The sequence below is a fragment of the Mus caroli genome, unplaced genomic scaffold, assembly GCF_978045245.1.
Source record: "Mus caroli unplaced genomic scaffold, Mus_caroli_1 scaffold_18, whole genome shotgun sequence".
NCBI classification, from domain to species: domain Eukaryota; kingdom Metazoa; phylum Chordata; class Mammalia; order Rodentia; family Muridae; genus Mus; species Mus caroli.
The window spans coordinates 56024131-56051245 of NW_028227273.1; the positions used below are offsets into that span (position 1 = coordinate 56024131).

A 27115-nucleotide genomic window follows, 5' to 3' on the forward strand; every position below is an offset into this window, starting at 1 on the left:
GAAGTTCAGTTTGTTGACAAGAGATTGACATCTGGGCTTTCTCCCCGATTATTTGGTGATATAATTTAGATAGTTATCATATATACATACATTTAGGAAGCTACTATTGTATTAGGTTTTAGAGGCCTATGTATGGTGTCTCAAGTGTCCCTCAATTTTAGCTGTCTTTCCCCAATTTCTTGCCCTCATCTTTCTCTTCACTTCTCCATATACTCAATCTTTCTATTCTAGTCTCTCCCTACCTTCCTCTATTTTTTATTATTTTTAGATTTGTTGTCTTCACAATGCTCTAGATTTCCTGGATGTTTTGTCCTCGAAATTTTTTAGATTTAATATTTTCTTTAAAAGGGGTATCCATTTCTTCAACCATGCCTTCTGAGATTCTCTCTTCCATCCCTTGTATTCTGTTAGTGATTCTTTGAATCACTGAAGTCTCTGAAGTTCCTCTTTGAGTTCCTAATTTTTTCATGTCCAGATTTTCCTCATTTTAGATTTTCTTTATTGACTCTCTGTCCACTTTCAGGTCTTTAACTACTTTACTCATTTTCCTCCACTGTGTTTATTTTCACAGATTTCTTTAAGAGTTTTATTCATTTTCCCTTTAAGGACCTCTATTCATAAAGGTCATTTTAAATCCTTTTTCTTGTGGGTCAGCTACACTGCAATACTTGGACTTCTGTACTACAGTTGCTAGACTGTAGAAACATATTGTCTTGGCTTTTATTTATTGTGTTTTACAATAATTTGTAATTCAATGAAAGACTGTAATTCTGGGTGATTACATCTGGTTGTGTTTGTGCTGGGTGAATGCTTTTTCCATGGTTTCTGGTTCCCTCTCTGGTACTTAGGAGAGTGTGGTGGCTATGTTTTGACAAGTAAGAAAATCTTCTGTGATCCTGATATGTGTGACTACTACATGATTCAGGTAAAATAAGTTTCTAGGTTTTTGGAGCTGTCACTTAGGAAGGGGGATGGGCTAGGAGGAGGGAGAGGGCCCACTAGAAGTAAGAAAGCATGCTGTTCTATATTGATAGGATCAGTCTACTAGGAACAGGGACAGAGCATGAGGAAAGGCTAAAACAGGTTGTCTGCTACAGTGTTGGGCTTGAGATAGGTGATTGGCTTTGGACACAGGAAGGAGTAAACTGAAATTCATCTGAACTTCAACTACATGCTTCACTAGCCTATTTGGATCACAGTCGGGCTAGGATTACATATTCCCAGAAAAATCCACATGGAGTTGGGTCTAAGATAAGAAGGTGAGTATGGAGGAAGGTTAAGAAGATCATCTGCATGGTGTGCTGGAGATGGGGTCAGAATGCAGGTGATCTGCTACAGAGCGGGAGTGAGACTGGAAAATTGGATTTGGTGAAAAGGAGAGTGCAAATGAGAGAGCCTTGAAGATTCTCAATTAGTTTATCTTCTTCCTTGGCAGGAGTAACCTGCAGAATCACAGAGAATTATTGATGAGGTTGGAAGCTGGGTGGAATGAGCTTGGAAAAGGAAGATTGAAGGTCTACGTGATATGTTGGAGTTGGGTGTCAGTAACTGCAGGAGATGTTCTGATACCAAAATGAGGGTGGAATATTGAACTTGGAGGAATTGAGATGTGTTGATTTTCAGGGCAAAGGATGGGGTTGAGAGGTGACAGAATGGCATTATGAATTCCAGGAAATCAGACTCCAGGGATCAACATCAGAGTGCATATCTGGACTTATTTTGCAATGCACTTATATATATACAGTGTTTGAGTAAATCTAAAGTCTCTAAATCCTCAGCCAATTGTATCTTTCTACACCATCTCTATGCCCCAATGAAAGGTCTACCTGATGAAGTCACTCAGAAGGATCTGAGGTGGGGTAAAAAAAAGGGGAGTAGGGGAAGCATCATCCCCTGTTAAGACTGCTATAAAGACAGGGGAATAGGGATCGAGAGATTGCTCAGTGGTTAGCAGCACTGACTGCACTTCCAAAGATCTTGAGTTCAATTCCAAGCAACCACATGGTTGCTTACAACCATCTGTAGTGAGATCTGATGCCTTCTTCTGGTGTGGCCAAAGATAGCTACAGTATACTCATATAAATTAAATACATCTTTAAAAAAATGACAGTGGGTGCAGCCACTACCCAGGCCTTGGTTCCATTTGCTTTCTCACTGTTGTTCCAGGGGCCCTATTAGATCTAATGTTGCGAATACCAGATCAGGACTCTTTGAGGAGTTGAAGAAGCCTGTGGTGCCTCCATCTCCAACCCATTTTTTTCACATATTTAACATCCATATCCCCTACGATGATCTGCATTTAACCTACCTGCTTCCCTGTCCTGATTTGCTCATAGATTCTTGAATATTAATATTTTAAACATTATTTTCAAAACTAGTAGAGGCTTGCTGAATCCTCTGGAGCAAGCTGAGCTGTCCTGAGCATCCTGCTATTCCAGGGGAACCTCCACTCTTTGGCCACCTCTCCCCCTACCTTCATCAGACACACTGAATTATACAAGATAGCTTCCCTTCCTCCACTCATCCCTGTTTGTTGAGTCCTCTGAGCATGCCAAGCTGCCAACAGCAGACTGATAGCCCAGGTAGACCTCCATTCTCCTGTCAACTCTCTGCTGAAATTCATCAGATTGGCAGCAACTGAACCATACACACCTACAGATACTAAACCACACAGACCTCTAGATATGGAATGATACAACACAAGGATATCCATCAGACCTACCACACAAGGACCATCATGGCTAAATCCCTCCCAGTATATACTACAACAAGAACATATAGGAAACAAAGCCATCCAGATAGAGGAAGACCCATGAAAGAACACAATCAACCAAGCTGGGTAAAGAAGGAAAACAAGAAGAAAGACACAAGCAAGGATGCTTGAATCTCACTTAAAAGTGGGAATAAAATAGTCATAAGAGGCAGAGGAAGGGAAGAAACTGAATGAGATAAGGATAGGGTGGGAAGTATGTGTGTGTGTCTGTGTGTGTGTGTGTGTCTGTGTGTGTGTGTGTGTGTGTGTGTGTGTGTGTGTGTGTGTTCCAGATCAGGTTTAGGGAAGGACAGGAGGGATGACCAGGTAGCCATGAGAAGGAATGGGAATCTGCTACTGAAAGGGGTGGGAAGGTAGGGGACCTCTCTAGATAGAGAAAACTGGGATAGGGCAGGTGCCCCAGAATCCATGAAGGTCTCCTTAATTATGACTCACTATGTTGAGGATATGGTAGCTGAAGGAGCCACCTCCTGTAGCCATGCAGGAACCCCAGTGGAGCCATAGGGCCAGAAACCCACCCATATCAATTTTGACCAAAATTTTTTTCTTGTCTTCAAGAAATGCTGACATGGAAATGGTAGAGCAGAGACTGAATGAATGACCAACCAGTAACCAGCCCAATTTGATACTCATCACATTGACAAACACCAGTCCCTGGCACTCTTCATGATACTCTGCTATGTTTGCTGACAGGAGTCTAGCATGGCTGTCTTTTGAGAGGCTTTACCCAGCAGCTGACTCAGACAGATACAAGCACCCACAGACAAACAGTGGCTTAAGCTTGGGAACTTCTATGAAAAATCACAGCAAGGATTGCATCCTGTAAGAAGATTGGAACTCCACAGGAAGAGCAACGGAGTCATCTAACCTGGATCCTTGGTGCTCTCAGAGACTGAACCACCAATCAAAGAACATATATGGGCTGGACCTAGGACTCCCTGCACATATGTAACTGATATGTTGCTTGGTATTCATTTGTATCCTGAGCAACAGCAGCAGGGGATATCCTCAAAGCTGTTGCCAGCATGTGGGATGTTTTTATAGATTAGATGCTTTATCTGACGTCAGTGGGATATTGCCTGGCCTCACATAAAGTTGAACTGCCAGTGTTGGGGATTCCCAGGAAGGACACAACCAACTTAGAGAAGGAGGAGGAATGGGATTAGGAAAAACTGTGGGAAAGTTTACTGAGTGGGGGGCAATGAGCTGCATGTAAAATGAATACATTAACTGATAACAAGAACAAGAAAGATTTAAAGTCTGAAAAACTGGCATAAAAACTCTTGAAAATATTTCTTATGTTATATTTAAATTTTTAAAACAAATCATGTCATATCTGAACAGTTCAGTGTATTGTAGCATTTGTCCATTTTTTGGTATACATAGGTCACAAAGAATTCAGAGAGTTGTATGTGCCATTATTTAATAAAAATACAAATATTAATAAAATAAGACTCTTTATACTGTTAATATGGAATAAAGAGTCATATGAGATATGACTGAATAAAGAGCAGAGAGCATAGTGACACCGAGTCTTGAAATTGCAAGACTTCTGAGATATAAATTTGCATTTAGATTGACATCTGAGAATTAAACATAAGGGAAAACCTCACACATTGTACACTTTACTTGGATTCATTAGTATTATATTTTATTTTAGAATTAGCAGTTAGAAAATACAGCTGAGTACAGAGGTACCTTCAAAATTACAGAGAGACTTAACATAAGGCAGACAGAAAAATGTACCAGTTTTTATTTGTTTAATCTGATTCATTGCACATTTTCATTGGCCGGCAGCTCTGAAAGAATCTGTTACCTATTTATTGCCAGAGATTTCTTCAGACTCAGAGTTTTTCTCAGTGCTGCCTTCACTTCCTTGTTCCTTAAGCTATAGATGATGGGGTTCAGCATGGACGTTACCGCTGTGTAGAAAAGGGCCAAGAGTTCGTCCATTCTTGGTAAGTGGCTAGACTTGGGCCTCAAGTAGGTAATAGATGCTGAGCCATAGAATAATGTGACTACAAGTAGATGAGAGGAACAGGTGGAGAGAGCTTTATGGCGCCCCTCAGGTGAAGGCATCACCAGCACTGCAAACAAAATTCTGACATAGGAATAAATGATCAACAAAAATGGGCTAGATATGCAGAGAACTACTGTCACAAAGATTGCAGTCTCATTTTGGGATGTATCTCCACAGGCAAGTGCCAGGACAGGTGGAAGGTCACAGAAGAAGTGGTCTATCTCACAGGGTCCACAGAAGTTCAAGGAGAAAATAAAATTGGTCTGTCCCAACCCTACTATACATCCCATTCCCCATGAAACTATTGCCAAATGGGCACATACCCCACGATTCATTCGGGTTGCATAGTGGAGTGGGGAGCATATGGCCATGTAGCGGTCAAAGGCCATGGATGCCAATAGACAGCACTCAGTTATACCAAAGAATATAAAGAAAAACATCTGTGTGGCACACCCTTCCCGAGAGATCCCTCGGGCCTCACTTACAAGGTTCTGCAACATCTTAGGTATAACAGAACAAGTGTAGCCCATTTCCAGGAGAGACAAATTGGCCAAAAAGAAGTACATAGGAGTGTGTAAGGCTGGACTGGTGCATATGGCAAGGGTTATAAGTGCATTTCCTGTCAGTGACACTAAGAACATGAGGAGGATAAGGGTGAACAGGAGAAAGCATTCTTCAGGAACCTCAGAGAACTTGGCAAATGCAAAGTGTTTGACAGACAACTTATTTTCCTGCCACAGAGAGCAGTTGACACTCATCTCCTGAAAGAAAGAATAGCTAAACATTAGAAATATTTTGCCTGTGAGAGAAATAAACCTTTTTATTACTATAAGAGCATCAGTTACATAAGAGACAGATTCCTTCTCTGCAGTTAAAAAAAATAAATAAAAGCTTCAAAAAAGTGATTCATCCTCACTAATTTTCATATCTTATACTTTCTCTGTTTACATCAGGTCATTTTTTCCAAAGTGTACTGAGCATTGTACAAAGTATACAAGGATTTGCAGAAGATGGTGTATACTGGTAGTCTCAGCACTGATGAAGCTCAGGCAGAAGACTTACCATGTGTCTGAATTCAGCTACATGTGTTGAGTAAGCTATCATAAAATAAGAAAAGCAACGTTAACTATAGCTCTTTTTTAACCCATTTTTCTCACTAACTAGTTTTCAATGTTACCCAGAAGAGCTGATCTACCCACTCATCTCTATGCTTTCCTGTTGCCACAGATACAGTCTCTTCACCCATTCTCTTTTTGTTTTCTGTACAAATTACTCTGTTATTTGTGTTATTATTGCTCTTGCCAGAATTTAGATCCAGGCATTAAAATTATTGTTTTCTCAACTAAGACTCATATTTTCGTGAAGTGTAAGTAAAATAAAATAACATTTCAATAAATAAATGACTTCTGTAATGCATATAATTAGAGGTAAGACACATCTTGATGTCTGGGAATTAATGAGGTGGTAAGAGAAGTTTCTTAAGATGAATAAGCTGAGACATTGGAGAGATGCAGGGTCAAACAAACACAATTGTAGCAACCACTTCATACCACAAACCTCACAGGGCTGACTTGTGTAACATAATAGTTCTCATCAGGTTTCCTTAGTGAGAGTATCATTGCCTGAACTTTAACTTTCTGTTTTCTTAATGTTATTCCTGATATTCTATGAATCAGGCTATTAAGTTGAATAAAGAAAAAAAGAGTAAAAGGGATTGAGTTTTGGCATGTAGTCCAGGCTAGCCTGAAATTCATACTTTCCATGCTTCAATCTTTTGAATGCTGGAAAATCAGGAGAAAGCCATGGTCCCTGGCTTGATAAAAACTTCCTAACCTTCTATCTCAACAGACTTTACATTGCTATGCCATCAAAATACCTGTATTTCTATGCACATAGTGTATGTTCTCTTTGCTCATTTTCTCACACTGCAGCTGCTGTGTGCTTGCTCGATTGATTACATGAAAATCTGGTCATTCCCAGCACAGCCTTCTCTGTTTTCTGGATATCATTCATCTCTTCTGCCTACAGATACATTCTATGCTTTTCACACTATAACTGCTAAAATAGCCTTTAGCATTCAGGTTGTGACTACTCATTTCTTTCACAGTGTAGCCCTTATTCAGAGACTGAGTATGAACCTGAGTGTGGACGTCAATGTTCTTATCATTATGTTTACCATTTTACCAGTCCATAAGTTATTTTATAACAAGAAGTTCCAGTGTTTAGCTTACTCTGTCCCCTTAGATATTCCATCTGTCCTTGCCCATTGTATCCTCTGAAGTTCAGTCTCATGCCCCTCAAATTTTGAAGATGCAGATGACTTATTTTTCTCTCAGTCTGATAACTTTTCCCTTCAAATGAGGTGATCCTTTTTTTTTTGTAGGGTGTATGTGTCTTTGCTGAAGTTTGGGTTTCCCTATAAAAAATCTGAATGTTCCATATTTTTTTTCTGACAAGGGTAGAATTGGAGATATCACAAGCCTGTTAGGTCCTACTCCCCCTATTCTTTGACATAATAAAATATCACAGGTTATGCTATATTGTATGTGAGTAGACAAGATCATGATTGAACCACAAGTCAAATGTGGGCTTCAGTGTTTCCAAATTATTATAAACATACTACCCATGTTCATGAACACATAAATGACATGTACCTATATGCTTGACACATACACGTGTGTGCTTGTATATTCATGCAGAAACATGGACACAGAGATGTACAATAGAGTCGAGCAAGGGTAGATTGTGTATGAGTTAAAATGTTAGTATAAACAATAAAGCAGGGTAACAGCATTTGTTCACACTCTGCTTCTCCATTTGCTCACTTATAAAAGGGTCTGAGGGGGGGGAAACATATTCCCTATGATGTTACTGCAGTGAGAATTAAGTTAATTTCCCAAATCACTTAAATTGATCAAGTGCTGAATCCTTAGCAACTACTTAGAACATTAACATGTGTATGTCTACCCAAGCCACTTTAGATTTATGTTTGTGTACCCTCTATCTAATTTGAGGAGTTTCACACCATAATCCATAATCTTTGTTCCTATTCAGTTATTGATCACAAGAATATTTTTCTATTGGGGATAATAGAAAACAAACAAACAAACAAAAGGCATAAATAATTTTCTATCCTATGGAGATATAGTTGTATATAATAACTTATTGGATTTATTAGATTAGATATTCACTTATTCTGGAGGAAATTCTAAAGATATGAGGACTGACTTAAAGCTCTGACAATTATGACCTCTCAGTGGACTCTGTTCTTGTATAAGTTTGCTGAAAAAACTCACAATTGTGTTGCATTTATACTTATACAGTCTGCTGTACTATATAAAATTAAGACAAAACAAAACTCCAACTAAAAATGCCCCCAAAAAGCTAACCTAAAAATGGATAATTTTTAATCTAAAATATTTTAAGCACCTTGTCTTTCATTAGTAGTTTCTGTATTTGTATGGGTAGCTCTCTAATTGGTCTTGAGAATGTGGTCTTGCCTCTCTAAGTTAAATTTCCAGAAACTCAGTCTGAGACTCAGAATGATATATTTTCATTCCAATTTGTGTAATAAGAATGATTTGCTTGGAAAGAGTATCAAGATTTTTGAGAAATAAGTGCCAGAACACTGTGATGTATGGGTCTCATCTGCCTCTCATCTCTTACATTTTCTTGACCTAATTTTGGATTCACTACTTCTTTATAAACATTGCATGTCCCCCTGCCCCCATCTTTCTAGTTGAGCTTTTTGAACTGGATTCCTACAGATAATAAGCTCTATTATATACATAGACCTTCAGTGTTATTAAAGTCAAATGTGCAGTAAGCACTTGTAAGAACCTGAAGGTTCATAACACAAAGTGTGTGTGGTTTTTTTTTTTTGCAATTGTATATATGCAAGAGATGATGCCTAATATGAGAGGACCTTGAAATCTTACTGCTTTTTGCTTGGTTTGATACCTCACATATCCTAGACCCCACTTTAAAGAACTCTCTGTTTTATGAATAGTAGAGTGGGAAAAAAAAACCCACAGTTTTCCCCTGGTGTCAAAAGATTAGAAAGGATCATTGGTAGGTTCAGTGCTTTATCTGATCTTTTAAGGCTGCCACACATTGTTTGAAACTGTTTCTGAAAGACCGCAGCATCTGTACATAGAAACTTTCAGTAAGTATTCATCTTCACTACTATATCGTGACTACTTCTAAAATTTTGTAACAGCATACACAACTTGTATACGTTGCTCAGGAAAAGATTATCAGAAGGCTCACCCCTGACTTCCCAGTTTCCTTACATCAGTCACCTAGTAACATTTATACATCTGAGTGATACTTTACCTCAATAAAATAGAGACTGTACAATCACTTGACTAGATTACAATGTACCGTGTAACCTGATGAGTAGGACAGTAATAAGTGAATTCTAATTTACTATGAAATAAGTCATTAACACAACACAGATCTGATTTCTGAGAGGAGAGCTGGAGTCGGTGTAAACTTTAACAGCCTTCAAAGAATTAATTAATTAGAATACCAAGAATGGAAAAATGTTTTGAGTATCTGATGTCCTTTTATATACTTCACTTTTCTCAGGCCTGTTCTTAATAAATTAAATGTGGCACCTACCTCAAATCACAGTATATGAAGATATGATAGGTGGTTTCTACTTCTGATTAGTAATTCCTGGGTTTCTGTTCATCCTTTCCTTACAACATACATGAAACACACACCATCCCCATCTTCATCTCAACATTGTACTAAAAAGCTTTGGTTACAGTCACAAACCATGCCTGATAGGAAGAAAATTACGTATCAGGAGAAAGCACCGTGTCCTTTAAGGCAATGTCCAATATCATACACACATACAAACTCACACACACATACACACACACACACACACACACACACACACACACACACACACACACACACACTTACTTCACTATTCTCATTATATGCATTTTTTCTTTTCCTGGAAAACAATGAGCTTATATTATACTAAAATTCTTCTGTCTTCTACGTCATTTTTTCTTTTACTCTCCCCAGGAGACTCACAATCTCTTCTCACTGGTGAGTTTCAGGAGGCTTCTCATTGCCCTCCTGAGAGTCCTTATAGATAGGACAATAGTTCTGTGCAGAGGAGCTGAATTCTGCAACAGCCCTTTCCCCTGAGAAATAGTGCTATCATAAAAATCTGAATCATTCCATCTACAATGAAGTACTACAGTAAGCTAATCATCTATTTACTAAATCAAAATTGTCACACTGATGACAAAGATTTGACATATGGTCTCCTGGAAAATAAGTTTTATAAACCACAGCACTTGTTCATGCCTAGGCACTCTGAGTTTCAAGTTAAGGTGATGAATAGTATATTCTTATCTTCTTAGTGATAATTGAGTAGTTTTCATTCACATTAGGTACATTTTCTCCCTTTTCTTTTTTCTCCCCTTGCCCCTGCCTCTACCTATGGGACCTATGTAAACTAGCCCTGCCATTTCAGTTCACAAACTGTCCTCTGATACTAAAAGTCTCCTGGGATTTTTATACAAATCATACCCACCACCACCGGAGACGCTTATACCTAGCTCCTCTGAGCACCCTGAAACCACTGGTGCACAACAGACAAACCTAGGTGAGGACAAAACATTCATTTGTTCAAAGATTATATTTCATGAGCACTGATTTAGTCTGCATAGCTACTTTAGGTAAATTCAGATCTTGTGTTTCTACACAAAACAGTTTTGATATCTTTTGTTTCTAGTACATTGTGCATATTACGACATAAGGGAAATATTACCATAAAAGAACAAAATTAATTCATTTTTCATATAATAGTATAACCAAACTAGAAATCAGTATAAGACGAGTACAGAAACTACAAAACCACTTGGAGTCCAACAAGAAACTTTGGAGAGCCTAGTCAATCATTGGAAAGATCAGGAAGTAACTTGAGAGTTCCTAGACTTAAATTCAAGTGAACACAAAACTTACACAAATTTTAACAAACACACAAATGCACTCCTGAGAGAAAATTCTCAGATGAACCTTGCATAAGAAAAACTGATTAATCAAGAATTAATTATGATACTTCTGTTAGACAGACAGGGAAGTGCTCACCACAGTGGCCTGAATTGAGAATACTGAAGAATAAGTAGTATCTGAAATTAATCAAGTCTTTTAATGGGAAGGTCTGACTGAAATTGTTTGAGGCAACCAAGGCTGAGAGAGTCCCTTCTGGAGTTGATATTTTATTTCAACAATAACTAGGGTTTTTTGTTTGTTTGCTTGTTTTTGTTTGTTTGTTTGTTTGTTTTGAGGGTTGGTTTTTTGTTTGTTTGGTTGGTTGGTTGTTGGCTTCCTCAAGGCACTAGTGCTTGCAGCATACAGTTCTGACATGATGGCTATACAGTTGGTTGAGTGGCTTAATTTCTTTGTCTTTGTTAGGCTCCTAGTGCTAAAATCAAACAACTGTACCATCAGCAACTTAGGGAACAGGAGGTTTATTTCATCTTACAATTTTTAGTTGGTACATCATCCAGATGAATCAGGGAATGAAGCAAAACAAGAATCTGGAATTAAGAATTGATGCAGAAGGTCATGGAGGACTGCTGCTTATTGGTTTATCCAATCATGGTTTGCTCTGTCTGCACCCAGGACCACCAGTCAAGAGGTGATACCACCCATAAAGTAATGGGTCTTCCCTCATCAGTTAATCAAGGAAATATACAATATTGCTCATAGTTAATCTGTTCGACCCATTTTCTCAAAGGAGGAACACTCTTTCTAAATAACTCTAGCCAGTGTCCAATTGACATAAAACTCACCAGCATAATTTTCATAATTTTTCATTTAAGGAACCCAGGAGCATCAGGAACTGTGGGGAATTGTAGCCTGGTACCTAGTAGAGCTGAGGTCTGAACCCCTATGGGCATAATTCACCTACATGACAAGGTAGACGTTCCCTCATGCTTCTGAAACTCTAGCCCCTGCCTAAGTTACTGCCCACCACAGCCCCCACAAGAGAAGCATGATCAGTAGTCAAGTAAGCAATGGCCCAAGCTTCTGACCTTCAGGCTAAACTCCTCCCCAGTTACCCAGCAACAGTGAAGACCATAAAAGGGACTGTGATGCCCCCACCTCGATCTCTTGCTCTTACTCTCACTCCTTTGTCCTCTCATCTCTCACTTCTCTCTCCTCTTCCCTTTCTCTTTGTCTTCTTTTCTCCTCTCCTGTCTCCCTCTTTCTCTCTAGTCTCTCTCTCTCTCTCTCTCCCTCTCTCTCTCTCTCTTCCTCTCTCCCTCTCTCCCTCTCTCTCTCTCTTCCTCTCTCCCTCTCTCCCTCTTTTTCTTTCTACCTTCTCTCTCTCTTTCTCTTTCTACCTTCTCTCTTTCCCCCTGTATTTCTATAATGAAGCTCTTAAACCATAGAGAATCTCTGCTCTTTCAAGACCCTCTCCACACTCTGGTCAGTGTTCTCAACTTCTTCCCTAATCCCTCTCTCCTACAACCCTGGGACACTAACAAGGTAGCTCTAGGGTCCCCAGTTGGGGGCTGCCCCTTTTCCACCCTCACTGTGTGGGTCACATGCACATGGGGGGTGGGAAGCATTCAGCAGCTGTGCCTGTGTCCACCTGCCCAGAGCACAGGCTCTGGATGGACATTAGGACCCTTTTCCTCCCCACTATTCCCCAGGGTCCCAGGGTCCCCGGGCCCCCTTATTTTGTTTCCAACAAGGAGCATATCTGACAGCTATTATTTAATGAGTCAAAATCTCCCACCACCTAATAGCTTATTTTAAAACATTTTTGCATTAAAGACTTACTGCTAACTTGAAGCCTATATAAAACTGACCTAATTATGTTTCAACTCTGCCTGAAAGCATAAAAACAGGTATATCTCTTATATGTCTCAACATTACAGATTTTTATTGTGAAATTGTCATCGTCTATTTATTTTCAGTTTGTTTTTAGAGATAACACCGAATGAACTAAGCTTTCTTTTCCAAATCTTCTGAACGTTATCACTGAGACAATTATCTGTGTTCATGTCAATGTTCTTCATGAAACTTATGCTGTTTGTGTTTATCAGCTGTGATTTATGACTGATGTCAAGTGTTTGCCCTCTCTATTCCTAAATGCATGTTTCTATAATGAATTCTCTCTGCATTTGCTTTAATATCTTCTTTATATAAGTTGTTAAGATATATTACACCAATGATATCAATGATAATCACATTTGAGAATTATACCAAAAAGTTCCATTTTCATAATGACCCATGAAAGGAGAATGGTGTCTCATGTACTGTATGTATACACATACATGTCCACATACAGATCTCAAGGTTTTTCATAAAGATGGAAGTATCAGAATAGGCTGCAATGGATAAGTCACTATCTCAAATCTTAAAGTAAATTTCTTCAAGTAAAATTTCAGATTCATCAATTTGAGCTGTTTCAGCTTACAGCTACAAATACTTTGAAGTCCAAACTGAATACATAGTAAAATGTTCATAAAAGTGCAAAAGGGCCTGCCCTGAGAAGCCTCTTGTGGAGGCAGTTAGGGGCATCATGTGGCTATCCTCTGGAGTCACCCATCTAGTAACAAAATGAAGCCAGTCACATAGAAGTGTAACATAATATTTTCCATATGGATTATGAGTTCTGTCTACTACATAGATCTTCAGTGTTATAAAGATCCCATGTGAAGTAAACACTGGTCAGCTTTGAAAGATTAGAAATGTTCATAGGTGGACTTGACTACCTCTCTCTCTCTCTCTCTCTCTCTCTCTCTCTCTCTCTCTCTCTCTCTCTCTCTCTCAATCTCTCTCTCTCTCTCTCCTTCTCTCTCCTAAATGTTTTTTGTGTTTTGTGAGCAGATGGAAAGAGTGATACACTATTAGTTCTGATTCTGAAACACAACAGTGTCTGTGCAGAAATTCTCAGGGTTGTTTTGATTTGCATTTCCCTGATGATTAAGGATGTTGAACATTTTTTCAGGTGCTTCTCAGCCATTCGGTATTCCTCAGTTGAGAATTCTGTGTTTAGCTCTGTATCCCATTTTTTAATGGGGTCATTTGAATTTCTGGAGTCCAGCTTCTTGAGCTCTTTGTATATATTGGATATTAGTCCCCTATTAGATTTAGGAATGGTAAAAATCCTTTCCCAATCTGTTGGTTGCCTTAAGAACACATGCTCCACTATTTTCATAGCAGCTGTATTTATAATAGTCAGAAGCTAGAAAGAACCCAGATGTCCCTCAACAGAAGAATGGATACAGAAAATGTGGTACATTTACACAATGGTGTACTACTAAGCTATTAAAAATAAGGAATTTATGAAATTCTTGGACAAATGGATGTATCTGGAGGATATCATCCTTAGTGAGGTAACCCAATCACAAAAGAAGTCATTAGGTATGCACTCACTGATAAGTGGATATTAGCCCAGAAACATAGAACACTCAAGATACAACTTGCAAAACACAAGAAAATCAAGAAGATGGAAGCCCAATGAGTGAATACTTCATTCTTCCTTAGAATTGGGAACAAAATACCCATGAAAGGAGTTACAGAGACAATGTTTGGAGCTAAGACGAAAGGATGGGCTATCCAGAGACTACCCTACCCAGGGATCCATCCCATAATCAGCCACCAAACCCTGACACTATTGCATATGCCAGCAAGATTTTGATGAAGGGACCCTGGTATAGCTGTCTCTTATGAGGCTATGCCATTGCCCGGCAAATAAAGAAGTGGATGCTCATTGTCATCTATAGGATGGAACACAGGGGCCCCAATGGAGGAGCTAGAAAAAGCACCCAAGGAGCTGGAGGGGTCTGCAATCCTATAGGTAGAACAACAATATGAACTAACCAGTACCCCCAGAGCTCATGTCTCTAGCTGCATATGTAGCAGAATATGGCCTAGTCGGCCATCACTGGGAAGAGAGGACCCTTGGTATTGCAAACTTTACATGCCCCAGTACAGGGGAAAGCATGGGCCTAGAAGCAGAAGTAGGTATGTATATGTAGGGGAGCAGGGTGTGGGGAGTGTATAGGGAACTTTCGTGATAGCATTTAAAATTTGAAATGTATATAAAGAAAATATCTGTGATGGTTTGTATATTCTTGGACCAGGGAGTGGCACCATATAAAAAAGAGAAAAGAAAAAAAGAAAAGAAAAGAAAAGAAAAGAAAAGAAAAGAAAAGAAAAGAAGAGAAAAGAAACTAGCCATGATTCTGAGTTGACTGTTATATTCCCTGAGATTGAGAAGTTAAATATACTAACAACAAGACCTCAAAAGTGTTTTGAGTGTCAGTGGTTCATCTTTACACTTTAGTTCACTTTCTCTAAGTCTAGTATTAACAATTTAGCTGTAGCATATACCTTCAACACCAGCACAAGATTGGAGAATTTCTCCTTTTGCTTCTGATTAGCCAACTTCTAACTTTCTCTGTGCCCTCTCCTTACCACATTCTCATTATCATCTTTAAGCCTGTGCAGTAAAAATCCTTCACTGCACTAAAGAATCACATCTGAGGTCAGGAGGTCTGTGTTTCCCAGAGAGAACACTATGTTCTTTGAGGCAATAATTAAGCAACACACACACACACACGAGATAAAAATGATAGATACAGGAAGGTAAATAAATAGATAAGATAGGAGATAGGTAGGTGTTGTGTCTGTCCAGCAACTCACATGTCTGGGTTCTAGGCTGGAAAGGCATCTTGGAAACCTGGAAGAGAAGAGGGGGGGCTAGGTGGTGTGAGAGAAAGACGGAACCAAGACAAGGCTCTGTTCAAGGTTCGATTTTACTATTTCCGACACTCAGTTATGAAGCAGGGGAAGGGGCCTGATTCCCACCAAATCATCTTGGAGTAAAGTTGCAGGTGAACACGTAGCTCTGGAACAGCTAGTTGGCAGACAGCGGCGGTGGGAGTGGCAGGATGATAGGGCGGCAAGCTCCGCCCTGATGCTAACACTGAAACCTGAGCAAACAGGTTTCAGGCTGGGGAGGGGAGGTTACAGGTAGGTAAATTGATGATAATGATAGATTGATATGAGAGAGAGAGAGAGAGAGAGAGAGAGAGAGAGAGAGAGAGAGAGAGAGAGAGAGAGTTATTGTATTCATACAATGATATATATGAGATTTCCACATTCTTGAAAACAATTATTATAAATGTATTTTACTACTATCCTGTGTGCTCAGAGATTTGATTCTCTCCCCAGGAGACTTTCTAGGTTTTTTTTCTCACTGACGAGTGTCAGGAGGCAGTCTGAGTCTCCTCTTGAGAGTCAGACTGGACAGCTCTATCAGAGTTTGTAGACAAATGCTGATTTGGAAGGAAAAGAAGTAAATGCAATTGGTGAACAAATCAGAAATAAATGTAATGAATGATGCAGTTTAATGATAAGGGCTGTTGTATGCTCTCTTCATCCTGTGACATGAAATGTAATGTAATATTATAATTTATTATTTGATCATTAAAAATATTAATATAAATTATTAAAGATTTCTGTTTTCTAAAAATTATCTGACATAACCATGAAAAATACATAATTATCTTTCAAGTCATCTTCTTTTGATGAAACTAATACTTCTTCTTTTTATTATAAATTTCTTAGGTTAATAAATTTGATGCCTTTCTAGTCGTACGTGAATTTGGCTATGTCTGAAATTGTTTTTATCAAAAATAGGTTCAATAAAAAAAAGATAAAAGTTGAGTATTAATGTGGTAGATATGAATAAGGTACTGAACGCTTATTAGGAAGAAAAAACAGTAGCTGAATATCTAAGTTTTTAATGATTTAAAAGAGGAATGATAGGAAGAATGATTGAGTCTCTTGATAGGAACATTCTCTTTGTCATCAGACTCTGCAATGACTAAGCACAGTCCTATCTATAACAGCCCACATACAGTACATGTTTATCTCAGCCTCAGACATTAGAATTTATATATTTTTGCATATAGTTTTTCTGAATTAAAGCATAATTTCTTTAAATTAATTTTAACTTAGATATTAGCAGTTATTATTCTGAAAATGAGATATGGGGATTTCCATTACTTTTACAGAGAGTTTAATACTGTTATTTTTTTCTCCTTCATACATCCTTGGTCCTGACAATGACAGAATAAGAATTAATACATGAAGTGTCATAACTTCCATTAAATTTGACAACATACCTCGGCTTCTTTTGTATCTAGGTGCATCCATAACTAATTCTGGACAATAAGATAAAAAGTACAATTAGTTAAATAACACTGTATTTGTTGATTGTCTTTCTAATTTTCTATGCTACTGGAGTCTTTCTTTCTTTTTTTAGTAAAATCTTATTTATGATAAACAATCCTATAAATCTATTCATACAAAATCATAAGCTAGGGCTTGAGAAAAGACTCAGCAGGGAAAGCAGCAGAGGGTTTGCATTCTACCCTAGCACGCATATGCAGCCCTAGGAAATTTGTTGCTTCTGAACCTTAGGCACTAGTATTTAGGTGCAAATAATTCTCTCTCTCTCATTTTCTAATTCTCTCTCTCTCTCTCTCTCTCTCTCTCTCTCTCTCTCTCACTGCCCCCAATTTCATTACCTTAAACGAAAGGTCATAATCCATTCAGAGGTGGTTGTGTACACCTGTAATCCTATCATTTGGAGAGCCAAAGATAAAAATTGAATTAAGAGTTCAAGGCAGCCTCATCTATGTAAGATGTTATAGTAATCATATTATGGTGGATGTGGTCATGAACCTTTAATCCAAGCACAGGGCAGACAGAATTAGGTGGATCTCTGTGACTTCAAGTCAGGCCTAATCTATAGAATGAGTTCCAGGATAGCCACGTCTCCACTGAAATAATCTATCTCCAAAAATAAAAAAAGAAAAAAAAAAGTCTGCAGAGATTTTGATGCGAATTGCAAGGAATGTACAATTTAATTTGAAGATTCCTTGTGCAATCCTGCTAAAGTGTATTTGCTACTGGACTCTTGTTACATGTTTCTTTTTGCTACTCTGCCTAAGCTCCAGCATCAGGCCCCACTACAAGCCCCCACTCAGCTTCCCCTGAATCCATGGATAAAAGACACACACAGAGTTGTTCCTTTTCAACTTGGCTTCTTGGTATAATTGTTGGGTACTACTACCTCCCACCTGGAAAAACATGGTCTTATTATTACTATTAGCTCTGCACCTACCACCTGCCCTAAACTTTAGTGCCTAGTCCCATCTAGCTCCTGACTACCAACTGTAGAAACAGCCTATGTGGCACTCCATTTTGAGATCTCACAGGACTCTTCAACCCTTCCTCATCAGAAGCCTGGGAAACTCTGTCTCTCCTTCTTTGCATCTCCCTTTTACTCCAGGGACCACCTTCTTCCCAGCAGTTGTCCTCAGCAATTGTCCTGTGTCTTTATTTACTGACAGATCAAGAACCAACTGGGGAACAGGACCTTAGTATCAGAATTGCCCATACAGAGACTTATTCTGAAGGTCTTCATCTATGCCATATGTCTTACTTTCTCTTCTATTAGTACCAGGATATCTGACCTCATGTTGAGGTCTTGATCCATATGAAAATGTGTTTAGTGCAGCATAAAATATAAAGATCGAATTCCACTTTTTTCTGCATTATAAAGTCCAGTCTCTGCAGTACCATTTGTTAAAGATTCTGTCCTTTCACTGCACATATACTTTGCATCTTTGTAAATTAACCATATGGATATAGGAATATAGGCTTATTGCTGAGTCTTCAGTTATATTCCATTTTTATCTGTCTGTTATAGGGCTAGTATCATGCTGTTTTTATTATTGTAGCTCTGTATTGTAATATGAAATCAGTTATGAAGATATTTCATTTTTTAAGGAATTGCTTTAGCTAAACTCAGTCTTTGGTATCTCTATAAAAACTTTTGGATTTGTTTTCTGTCTGTGAAGAATGAGATAGAGATTTTGATTGCAGTTGCATTGGATTTATAGATTGCAATTGCAAGGTTCCTATTTTCACAACATTGGTTCTTTGAATCCATGAACATGGAAAGAAAGCCTTACACCTTCTACTGTCTTCTTCAATTTCTTGCTGTAGAGCCTTAAAATGACTTTCATTTTGTTGATTAGGTTTATTTCCATGTATTATTTTTTTAGGGGTGATTGTACATGGGATTGTTTTCCTGACTTCTCTTTCAATCTATTTTTTGTTAGTACATAAGTAAGCTATTTGTTTTTGTATGTTTGTGTGTGTGTGTGTGTGTGTTCTGTAAGTTTGCTGAAAGTGTTTAAAAACTATATAGGGGTTTTGGTAGAAAGCTACTGTAAAGCAAAGGAACCTATGAAGCAAATGAATATGTAGCCCACAGAATGTGAGAATATTCTTTGACATCTACTCATAAGACAGGTGATTAGTGTCAAGAATCTTGTTTCTCAGCTTTCCTAATACGGCCACTCTTTAATACAGTTAAAGGGATGGCCTTTCCCTCAGTCACTGCTCCACTCTATCCCTGTATGGTTAAAATTTTGGAGATGGGTGGGTAGCACCATCCCTCAACCAGGGGGGCATGCCTAAGCTCTAGATATGGTCTCCACAGTTTAAACTGAGGTTCCCTCACTTATGACTCTAAAGTGTGTCAAGCTGACATAACATTAGCCAACACGTTTGCTCTTGCATATCTTTCAGACAGAATACCATTATAGATCAAAGAGCTTGTGGCTGGTTTAGTGTGTATGTTTCTCTTTTGGTAGTGCACAGAGAGCCTTCCTATAGAAAAGACTCAAGCACACAGGGGTAAAGGTTCTATGTAAGCATCTGCTCGACTTCTTGTTAAGTGAACTGTGTATGAATTGTCTTCAGAAAATGGGCCTTGCTGTCACTTGAGGAGATTAACATATAGTCCTGGCAACAGAATAGGTTATTTGGAGATTGCCATGGGACACCTTTAAGCAACAACTCAATTAGACATAACCAATCCGATTGCTGGAAGCTTTATTTGATGACAAGAAATGACCATCTGGTCCATTTCTTCCCAATTATTTGGTGATATAATTTAGATAACTATCATATATGCATACATTTGGGAAGCTACTGTTGTATTAGGTTTTAGAGGCCTATGTATGAGGTCTCAAATGTCCCTCAATTTTAGCCGTCTTTCCCCATATTTTCTCCCTCATCTCTCTCTCTCTGCACTCCTCCCTCCACTCAATCCTCCTGTTCTAGTGTCTCCCCAACTTCCTCTATTTTTATTATTCTTAGATTTGTTCTTTTCACAATGCTCTAGATTTCCTGGATTTTTTTGCGCTCTGATTTTTAAAAATTTACTATCTTCTTTAACCAGCTTATCCATTTCTTCAATCATGTCTTCTGAGAGTCTCTCTTCCATCTCTTGTATTCTGTTAGAGATTCTTGTCTCTGAAGTTCCTCTTTGTGTTCCTAATTTTTTTCATGTCCAGATTTTTCTAATGTTATATATTATTTATTGACTCTATGTCCACTTTCAGGTCTTAACTACTTTACTCAGTTTCTTCCACAGTGTGTATTTTCAAAGATTTCTTTAAGAGATTTACTCATTTTCCCATTAAGGACCTCTATACTATTCATAAAGGCCATTTTTAATTCTTTTACTTGTGGTTCAGCTACATTGCAACACTCAAGGTCTTCTGTACTACAGTTGCTAGACTGTAGAAACATATTGTCTTGGCTTTTATTTAATGTGTTTTACAATAATTGGAAATTCAATGAAAGATTGTAATTGTGGGTGCTTACATCTGGTCTTGTTTGTGCTGGGTGGATGCTTTGTTCCTTGGTTTTTGTTTCCCTCTCTGGTCCTTAGGAATGTGTGGTGGATCTGTTTTGCCAAGTAAGTAAATCTTCTGTCTTCTGAGAGGCTTTACCCAGCAGCTGACTCAGATAGATACATGCACTCAGAAACAAAGAGTTGATTGAGCTTGGGAACTCTTATGGAAAATTATAGCAAGGATTGCATTCTGTAAGAAGATTGGAACTCCACAGGAAGAGCAATGGAGTCATCTAACCTGGATCCTTGGTGCTCTCAGAGACTGAACCACCAACCAAAGAACATATATGGGATGGACCTAGGCCTCCCTGCACATATGTAACTGATGTGTTTCTTGGTATTCATCTGTATCCTGAACAACAGGAGCAGGGGCTATCCCCAAAGCTGTTGCCTGCATTTGGGATGTTTTTATAGCTTGGATGCCTTATCTGAACTCAGTGGGAGATTTGCCTGGCCTCAAAGATACTTGACTGCCAGAGTTGGGGATTACCATGGAGAGCACAACCAACTCAGAGAAGAAGGATTGGGAGAAAAATTGTGGGAGGCGTGACTGAGTGGGGGGCAATGAGCAGGATGTAAAGTGAATACATAAAATAATAACAAGAAGAAGAAAGATTAAAAGTCCGAAAAACTGCCATAGAAACTCTTAAAAATATTTCTTATGTTATATTTAAAATTTTAAACAAATCATGTCAAATCTGAACACTTCAGTGTATTGTAGCATTAATACATTTTTCAATATACATCGGTTACAAAAGATTTCAGAGAGTTGTGGTATGTGCCATTATTTAACAAAAATTCAAATATTACTAAAATAAGACCCTTTATGCAGTTACTATGAAATAAAGAGTCATATGAGATATGTCTGAATAAAGAGCAGAAAGAATAGGGAAGTCTTGAATTTTCAAGACTTCTGAGATATAAATTTGCATTTAGATTGATATCTGAGATTTAAACATAATGGAAAACCTCTCACATTGTACTCTTTCCTTGGATTCATTAGTATTTTATATTATTTCAGAATCAGCAGTTAGAAAATACAGCTGACTACAGAGGTACCTTAAAAATTACAAAAAGACTCATCATAAGGCAGACAAAAGAATGCACTAGGTTGTGTTTGCTTAATCTGATTCCTTGAACATTTTCATTAGCTAGCAGCTCTGCAAGGTTCTGTTACCTATTTATTGCCAGAGGTTTCTTCAGACTCAGAGTTTTTCTCAGTGCTGCCTTTACTTCCTTGTTCCTTAAGCTATAGATGATGGGGTTCAGCATGGATGTTACCGCTGTGTAGAAAAGGGCCAAGAGTTTGTCCATTCCTGGTAAGTGGCTAGACTTGGGCCTCAAGTAGGTAATAGATGCTGAGCCATAGAACAGTGTGACTACAAGTAGATGAGAGGAACAGGTGGAGAGAGCTTTATGGCGCCCCTCAGGTGAAGGCATCACCAGTACTGCAATCAGAATTCTGACATAGGAATAAATGATCAACAAAAATGGGCTAGATATGCAGAGAACTGCTGCCACGAAGATTGCAGCCTCATTTTGGGATGTATCTCCACAGGCAAGTGCCAGGATAGGCGGTAGGTCACAGAAGAAGTGGTCTATCTCACAGGGTCCACAGAAGTTCAAGGAGAAAATAAAATTGGTCTGTCCCAACCCTACTATACATCCCATTCCCCATGAAACTATTGCCAAATGGGCACATACCCCACGATTCATTCGTGTTGCATAGTGGAGTGGGGAGCATATGGCCATGCAGCGGTCAAAGGCCATAGCTGCCAATAGGCAGCACTCAGTTATACCAAAAAATGAGAAGAAAAACATCTGTGTGGCACACCCTTCCCGAGAGATCCCTCGGGTCTCACTTACAAGGCTCTGTAGCATTTTGGGTATGACAGAACAAGTGTAGCCAATTTCCAGGAGAGACAAGTTGGCCAGAAAGAAATACATGGGGGTATGTAGGGCTGGCCTGGTGAAGATGACAAGGGCTATGAGTGAATTTCCGGTCAGTGATACTAAGAACATGAGGAGGATGAGGGTAAACAGGAGGAAGCATTCTCCAGGAACCTCAGAGAACTTGGTAAATGCAAAGCGTTTGACAGACAAGCTGTTCTCCTGCCACAGAGAGCAGTTGATACTCATCTCCTGAATGAAAGACAGAAAATCATTACAATAATTCTTGCAGATCAGAGAAATTATTCACTTTGTCTGTCTCTCCCAATTCCACTACTCTCTCTCCCCTCCCTCTTGCATGTGTGTGTGTGTGTGTGTGTGTGTGTGTGTGTGTGTGTGTGTATAAAATACATGGGTATGCATGTGGCTGAAACATTCAGATACCAATTTCAAGTGTCCTTCTTGATTAGTTTCCACCTTATTTTCTGAAACAGGTTACTTGACCTGGAGATACTTGTTTTTGCTAAAATGAGTCAGAGATCCACCTTCTTTTGCCTTTCATACCCTTAGTATTGGAGTTACATATAAATGCTGGGGTTGTTCAGTCTTTCATGGGTACTGTGGATCCAAATTGCTCCTCAAACCTGAATAGCAAGTACACTGATCACTGAAGCTTTTCTATAGCACGTAATTTTATTAATTCTAGAGCCTGTGGTAATTAGAAATTTGTTAGATGAATTTTTAAAAAAAAATCACCACACAACCTCAATTAAAAAATAAATAAATAAAATCTTTTCCCTAATCATACTACTAGGTGATTTTTCTCCAATATATACTTGTCAAACCATTAAATGACAAAAAGCTTAGCTGGGAAAAATGGTATATCCTTTACTCCCAAGAATTGTGTGCCTGATGCAGAAAGTCTCTGAGAGTTAAATGATAGCCTAGATTACAGAGTGATATTGTGCTAACCTTAAAAAACTGTAAATAGATGGTCAGTTGTCCATTTAGGTTCCCTTTAGTCAATTGTCAATGCTAGTATGAAAAGGTCCTTTCAAAAATCATACATAGTACTACTGGAGGATCCAGCAATACTACTCCTGGGCATATACCCAGCAGATGTTCCAACTGGTAATAAAGAACACATGCTCCACTATGTTCATAGCAGACTTATTCATTATAACCAGAAGCTGTAAAGAACCCAGATGTCCCTCAACAGAGGAATGGATACAGAAAATATGGTACATTTACACAATAAAGTACTACTAAGCTATTAAAAACAATGAACTTATGAAATTTTTAGGCAAATGGATGGATCTGGAGGAAATCATCCTGAGTGAGGTAACCAAATCACAACAGAACTCACATGTTATGCACTCACTGATAAGTGGTTATTAGCCCAGAAACTTAGAATAACCAAGATACAATTTGCAAAACACATGAAACTCAAGAAGTAGGAAGACCAAAGTGAGGATACTTGATTCCTCCTTAGAATGAGGAATAAAATACCCATGTAAAGAGTTACAGAGACAAAGTTTGAAGCTGAGAAGGAAGGAAGGACCATGCAGAAACTCTCCCATCTGGGGATCCATACTATATACAACCACCAAACCCAGACACTATTGCATATGCCAGCAAGATTTTGCTGAAAGGATCCTGATATAGCTGCCTCTTGTGAGGCTATGCCAGTGCCTGGCAAATATGGAAGGGGAGGCTCACAGTCATCTATTCGATGGAACACAGGGCCCCCAATGGAGGACATAGAGAAACTATCCAAAAAGCTGAAGGGGTCTGTAACCCTATAGGAGGAACAGCAATATGAAATAACCAGTACTCCCTGAGCTCCTATCTCTAGCTGCATATGTAGCAAAAGATGGCCTAATTGGCCATCATTAGGAGGAGAGGCCCTTGGCTTTGCAAAGATTATATGCCCCACTACAGGGGAATGCCAGGGCCAGGAAGTGGGAGGGGGTGGGTTGGGGAGCAGGTTGCAGGGAGGTTATAGGGGAACTTCAGGATAGCATTTGAATTGTAAATGAAGAAAATATCTACTAAAAATTGTTAAATAATAAAAAAAACTTCCTTTCATTATTTTAAAAGATTAAATAAAGAAACCAACTGTTAAAAAAGTGAGTTTTATTTCCTCATTCCTGTTAGCACTTGCTCTCATTAACCATTCTCTCTCTCTCTCTCTCTCTCTCTCTCTCTCTCTCTCTCTCTCTCTCTCTCTCTCTCTCTTCCCCCCTCTCTCTGTTCTCTCTTTCTCTCTCCTCTCTGTCTCTGTATCTCTGTCTCTATCTCTCCCTTTTTTCTTTCCTGAGATAGGGTCTCACTTTTTATTTACCATATTTTTTTACTCAAGAATTTCTTATTGGGCCCTGACTTTTTCTCAATAATACATTTTGAAGTTTATAGTCTCTCATTTGTCAGTTAGGTTTGCAGGTATATGTATACTTGTTGTATATTCTCACATCTGGTAGAAGCTACACAATTTCCTTAGTGACATAGTTGTAGATATAGAGGCCAAGGACAAATGTAGCCACAATAAGGAATGTCTGACTAGGGCTTAACTGGTGACTTAAAAAACGTGTCCCACTTAAACTGTAGCAGCCCAATGCAAACATCTGTGTTAGTGATGAAGGCCCATGAGACTGAGGAAATGGAGTCAGTCCTTGTGAGGAATGGATGACAGTAAATACTGGCAACATAACAGTCTGTCCATATTTGTTCATTTTATTCTTTTAGTACTTACAGGACAAATAGAAAATACAGCCTGACATAAGTATATTTCATACCTTACAAAATTCAGAGTTAAATAAAATAATGGGTGTATCAGAATGTATCTAAATACTTTAAAAACTATTATCTAATACAAATACTATTCCACTGAGATATTAAAATTATTAAATAACACAAAATGAAGTGAAAAATTTGAAATCAGTAAAAATTCCTCTCTTTATTATTTGATATTATATTGAAAGTACCAAAACCTGACTAAGTTTTCTATTGCTCCTTCAACTGTTGAGTTCATGCTCAGATGCCGAGATCAATGAGATCAAAGAGAATTCTATTCGAGATTCATACCAGAAAGTTCCAATTTCACAATGACACATGTAAGGAGAATCGTGTCTCATGTACGGTATGTAGACACATACATGTCCACAAATAGATCTCAGAGTTTTTCAGAAAGATGGAAGTATCAGAATAGGCTGCAATGAACAAGCCACTGTCTCAAATCTTAAGGTAATTTCTTTCAAGTAATATTTCAGATTCATCAATTTGAGCTGTTTCAGCTTAAAGCTGCAAATACTTTGGAGCCCAAAGTGAATACATAGTAAAATGTTCATTAAAGTGCAAAATTGCCTGTCCTGAGAAACCCTGAGGCAGTTAGGGGCATCATGTGGCTATCCTCTGGAGTCACCCACCTAGTAACAAAATGAAGCCATTCACATAGAGGTGTAACATAATATTGTCCATATTGATTATGAGTTCTGTCCACTACATAGATATTCAATGTTATAAGGATTCCATGTGTAGTAAACACTGGTCAGCTTTAAAAGATTAGGAATGTTCATGGTGAACTTGATTTCTTATTTCATTTTCTCTCTCTTTCTCTCTTTCTCCAAATGTTTTTAATCTTCTGTAAGCAGAAGGAAAGCATGATACACTGTAAATTCTGATTCTGTAACACATCAGAGTCTGTGCAGAAATTCTCAGGAAATGTTCATTATCACCACCATGTAGTCACTATTACTAAAATTCTATAATAGTACACATGGTTTATGTCGATTGTTAGGAAAAGATTATTAGGAGGCTCACACCCAACAATAACTCACCAATGGACCATGTGTCACCAGCTGAGTGACACTTTAGCCTCACACGATAGAAATTGTTAGATTACTAAAGTAGATTAAGGTGCACTATGAATGAGGGTCTCCAGTCTCAGCATTGCATTGTGTTGATTTCCCATGGACTTAAGCTATTTTCTGAGAAATAAAGAAGCCATGATTCTTAGTTGACTGTTACATTCCCTGAGATGGAGATGTTAAATAAAATGACATCAAGAACTTATAAGTATTTTGAGTGTCCGTTGTTCATTTTTACATTTTAATTCACTTTCTCTAAGTCCAGTATTGATAACTTAGCTGTAGCACATACCTTCAATCCCAGCACAACATTGGAGAATTACTCCTTTTGCTTCTGATTAGCCACCTTCTAACTTTCTCTGTGCCCTCTCCTTACCACATTCTCATTATCATCTTTAAGCCTGTGCAGTAAAAAGCCTTTGTTGCAGTAAAGAATCACTTCTGAGGACAGGCGGTTTGTGTATCCCAGAGAGAACACTATGTCCTTTGAGGCAATAATTCAGCATCACACACACACACACACACACACACACACACACAAAAGAGATGAAAGATGATAGATACACTAAGGTAAATAAATAGATAGGTGATAGGTAGGTAAATGGATGATAATGATAGATAGATGATTGATAGAGATAGATAGATAGATAGATAGATAGATAGATAGATAGATAGATAGATAGAGGTTATTGTATTCACACAATGATATATTGAGATTTCCACATTCTTGAAATCAATGATTATAAATATATTTTACTGCTATCCTCTGTGCTCAGAGATCTGATTCTCTC

General features: G+C 38.4%; 2 protein-coding genes across 3 annotated transcripts; both read right to left on the minus strand.

Annotated features, from left to right (window-relative positions):
* Positions 1 to 4585: 4585 nt before the first annotated feature.
* On the minus strand, positions 4586 to 5551 carry LOC110284215 (olfactory receptor 10C1-like). Its single transcript, XM_029471622.1, has 2 exons — positions 5212 to 5551; positions 4586 to 4791 (listed from the first exon to the last, which is right to left on the minus strand). The coding sequence occupies exons 1-2, from the start codon at positions 5549 to 5551 to the stop codon at positions 4586 to 4588; spliced, it is 546 nt and encodes a 181-aa protein (XP_029327482.1).
* Positions 5552 to 21741: 16190 nt separating this feature from the next.
* LOC110284254 (olfactory receptor 10C1-like) lies at positions 21742 to 22707 on the minus strand. 2 transcript variants are annotated; one of them, XM_029471627.1, is made up of 2 exons: positions 22368 to 22707; positions 21742 to 21947 (listed from the first exon to the last, which is right to left on the minus strand). In XM_029471627.1, the coding sequence occupies exons 1-2, from the start codon at positions 22705 to 22707 to the stop codon at positions 21742 to 21744; spliced, it is 546 nt and encodes a 181-aa protein (XP_029327487.1). The 2 variants fall into 2 exon arrangements, with proteins under 2 accessions (XP_029327487.1, XP_085689060.1); XM_085832934.1 differs by having other exon boundaries at positions 21742 to 22707.
* Positions 22708 to 27115: the final 4408 nt, after the last annotated feature.

What these genes read in the sequence shown, in the direction of transcription:
- LOC110284215 (XM_029471622.1), bottom strand. Translation starts at nt 5,551, where the DNA reads ATGAGTGTCAACTGCTCTCTGTGGCAGGAAAATAAGTTGTCTGTCAAA. An exon ending in GTTTTTCTTTATATTCTTTG is followed by an intron (nt 4,792 to 5,211) that starts GTATAACTGAGT and finishes ATCTACTTGTAG; the next exon opens with TCACATTATTCTATGGCTCA.
- LOC110284254 (XM_085832934.1), bottom strand. Translation starts at nt 22,707, where the DNA reads ATGAGTATCAACTGCTCTCTGTGGCAGGAGAACAGCTTGTCTGTCAAA.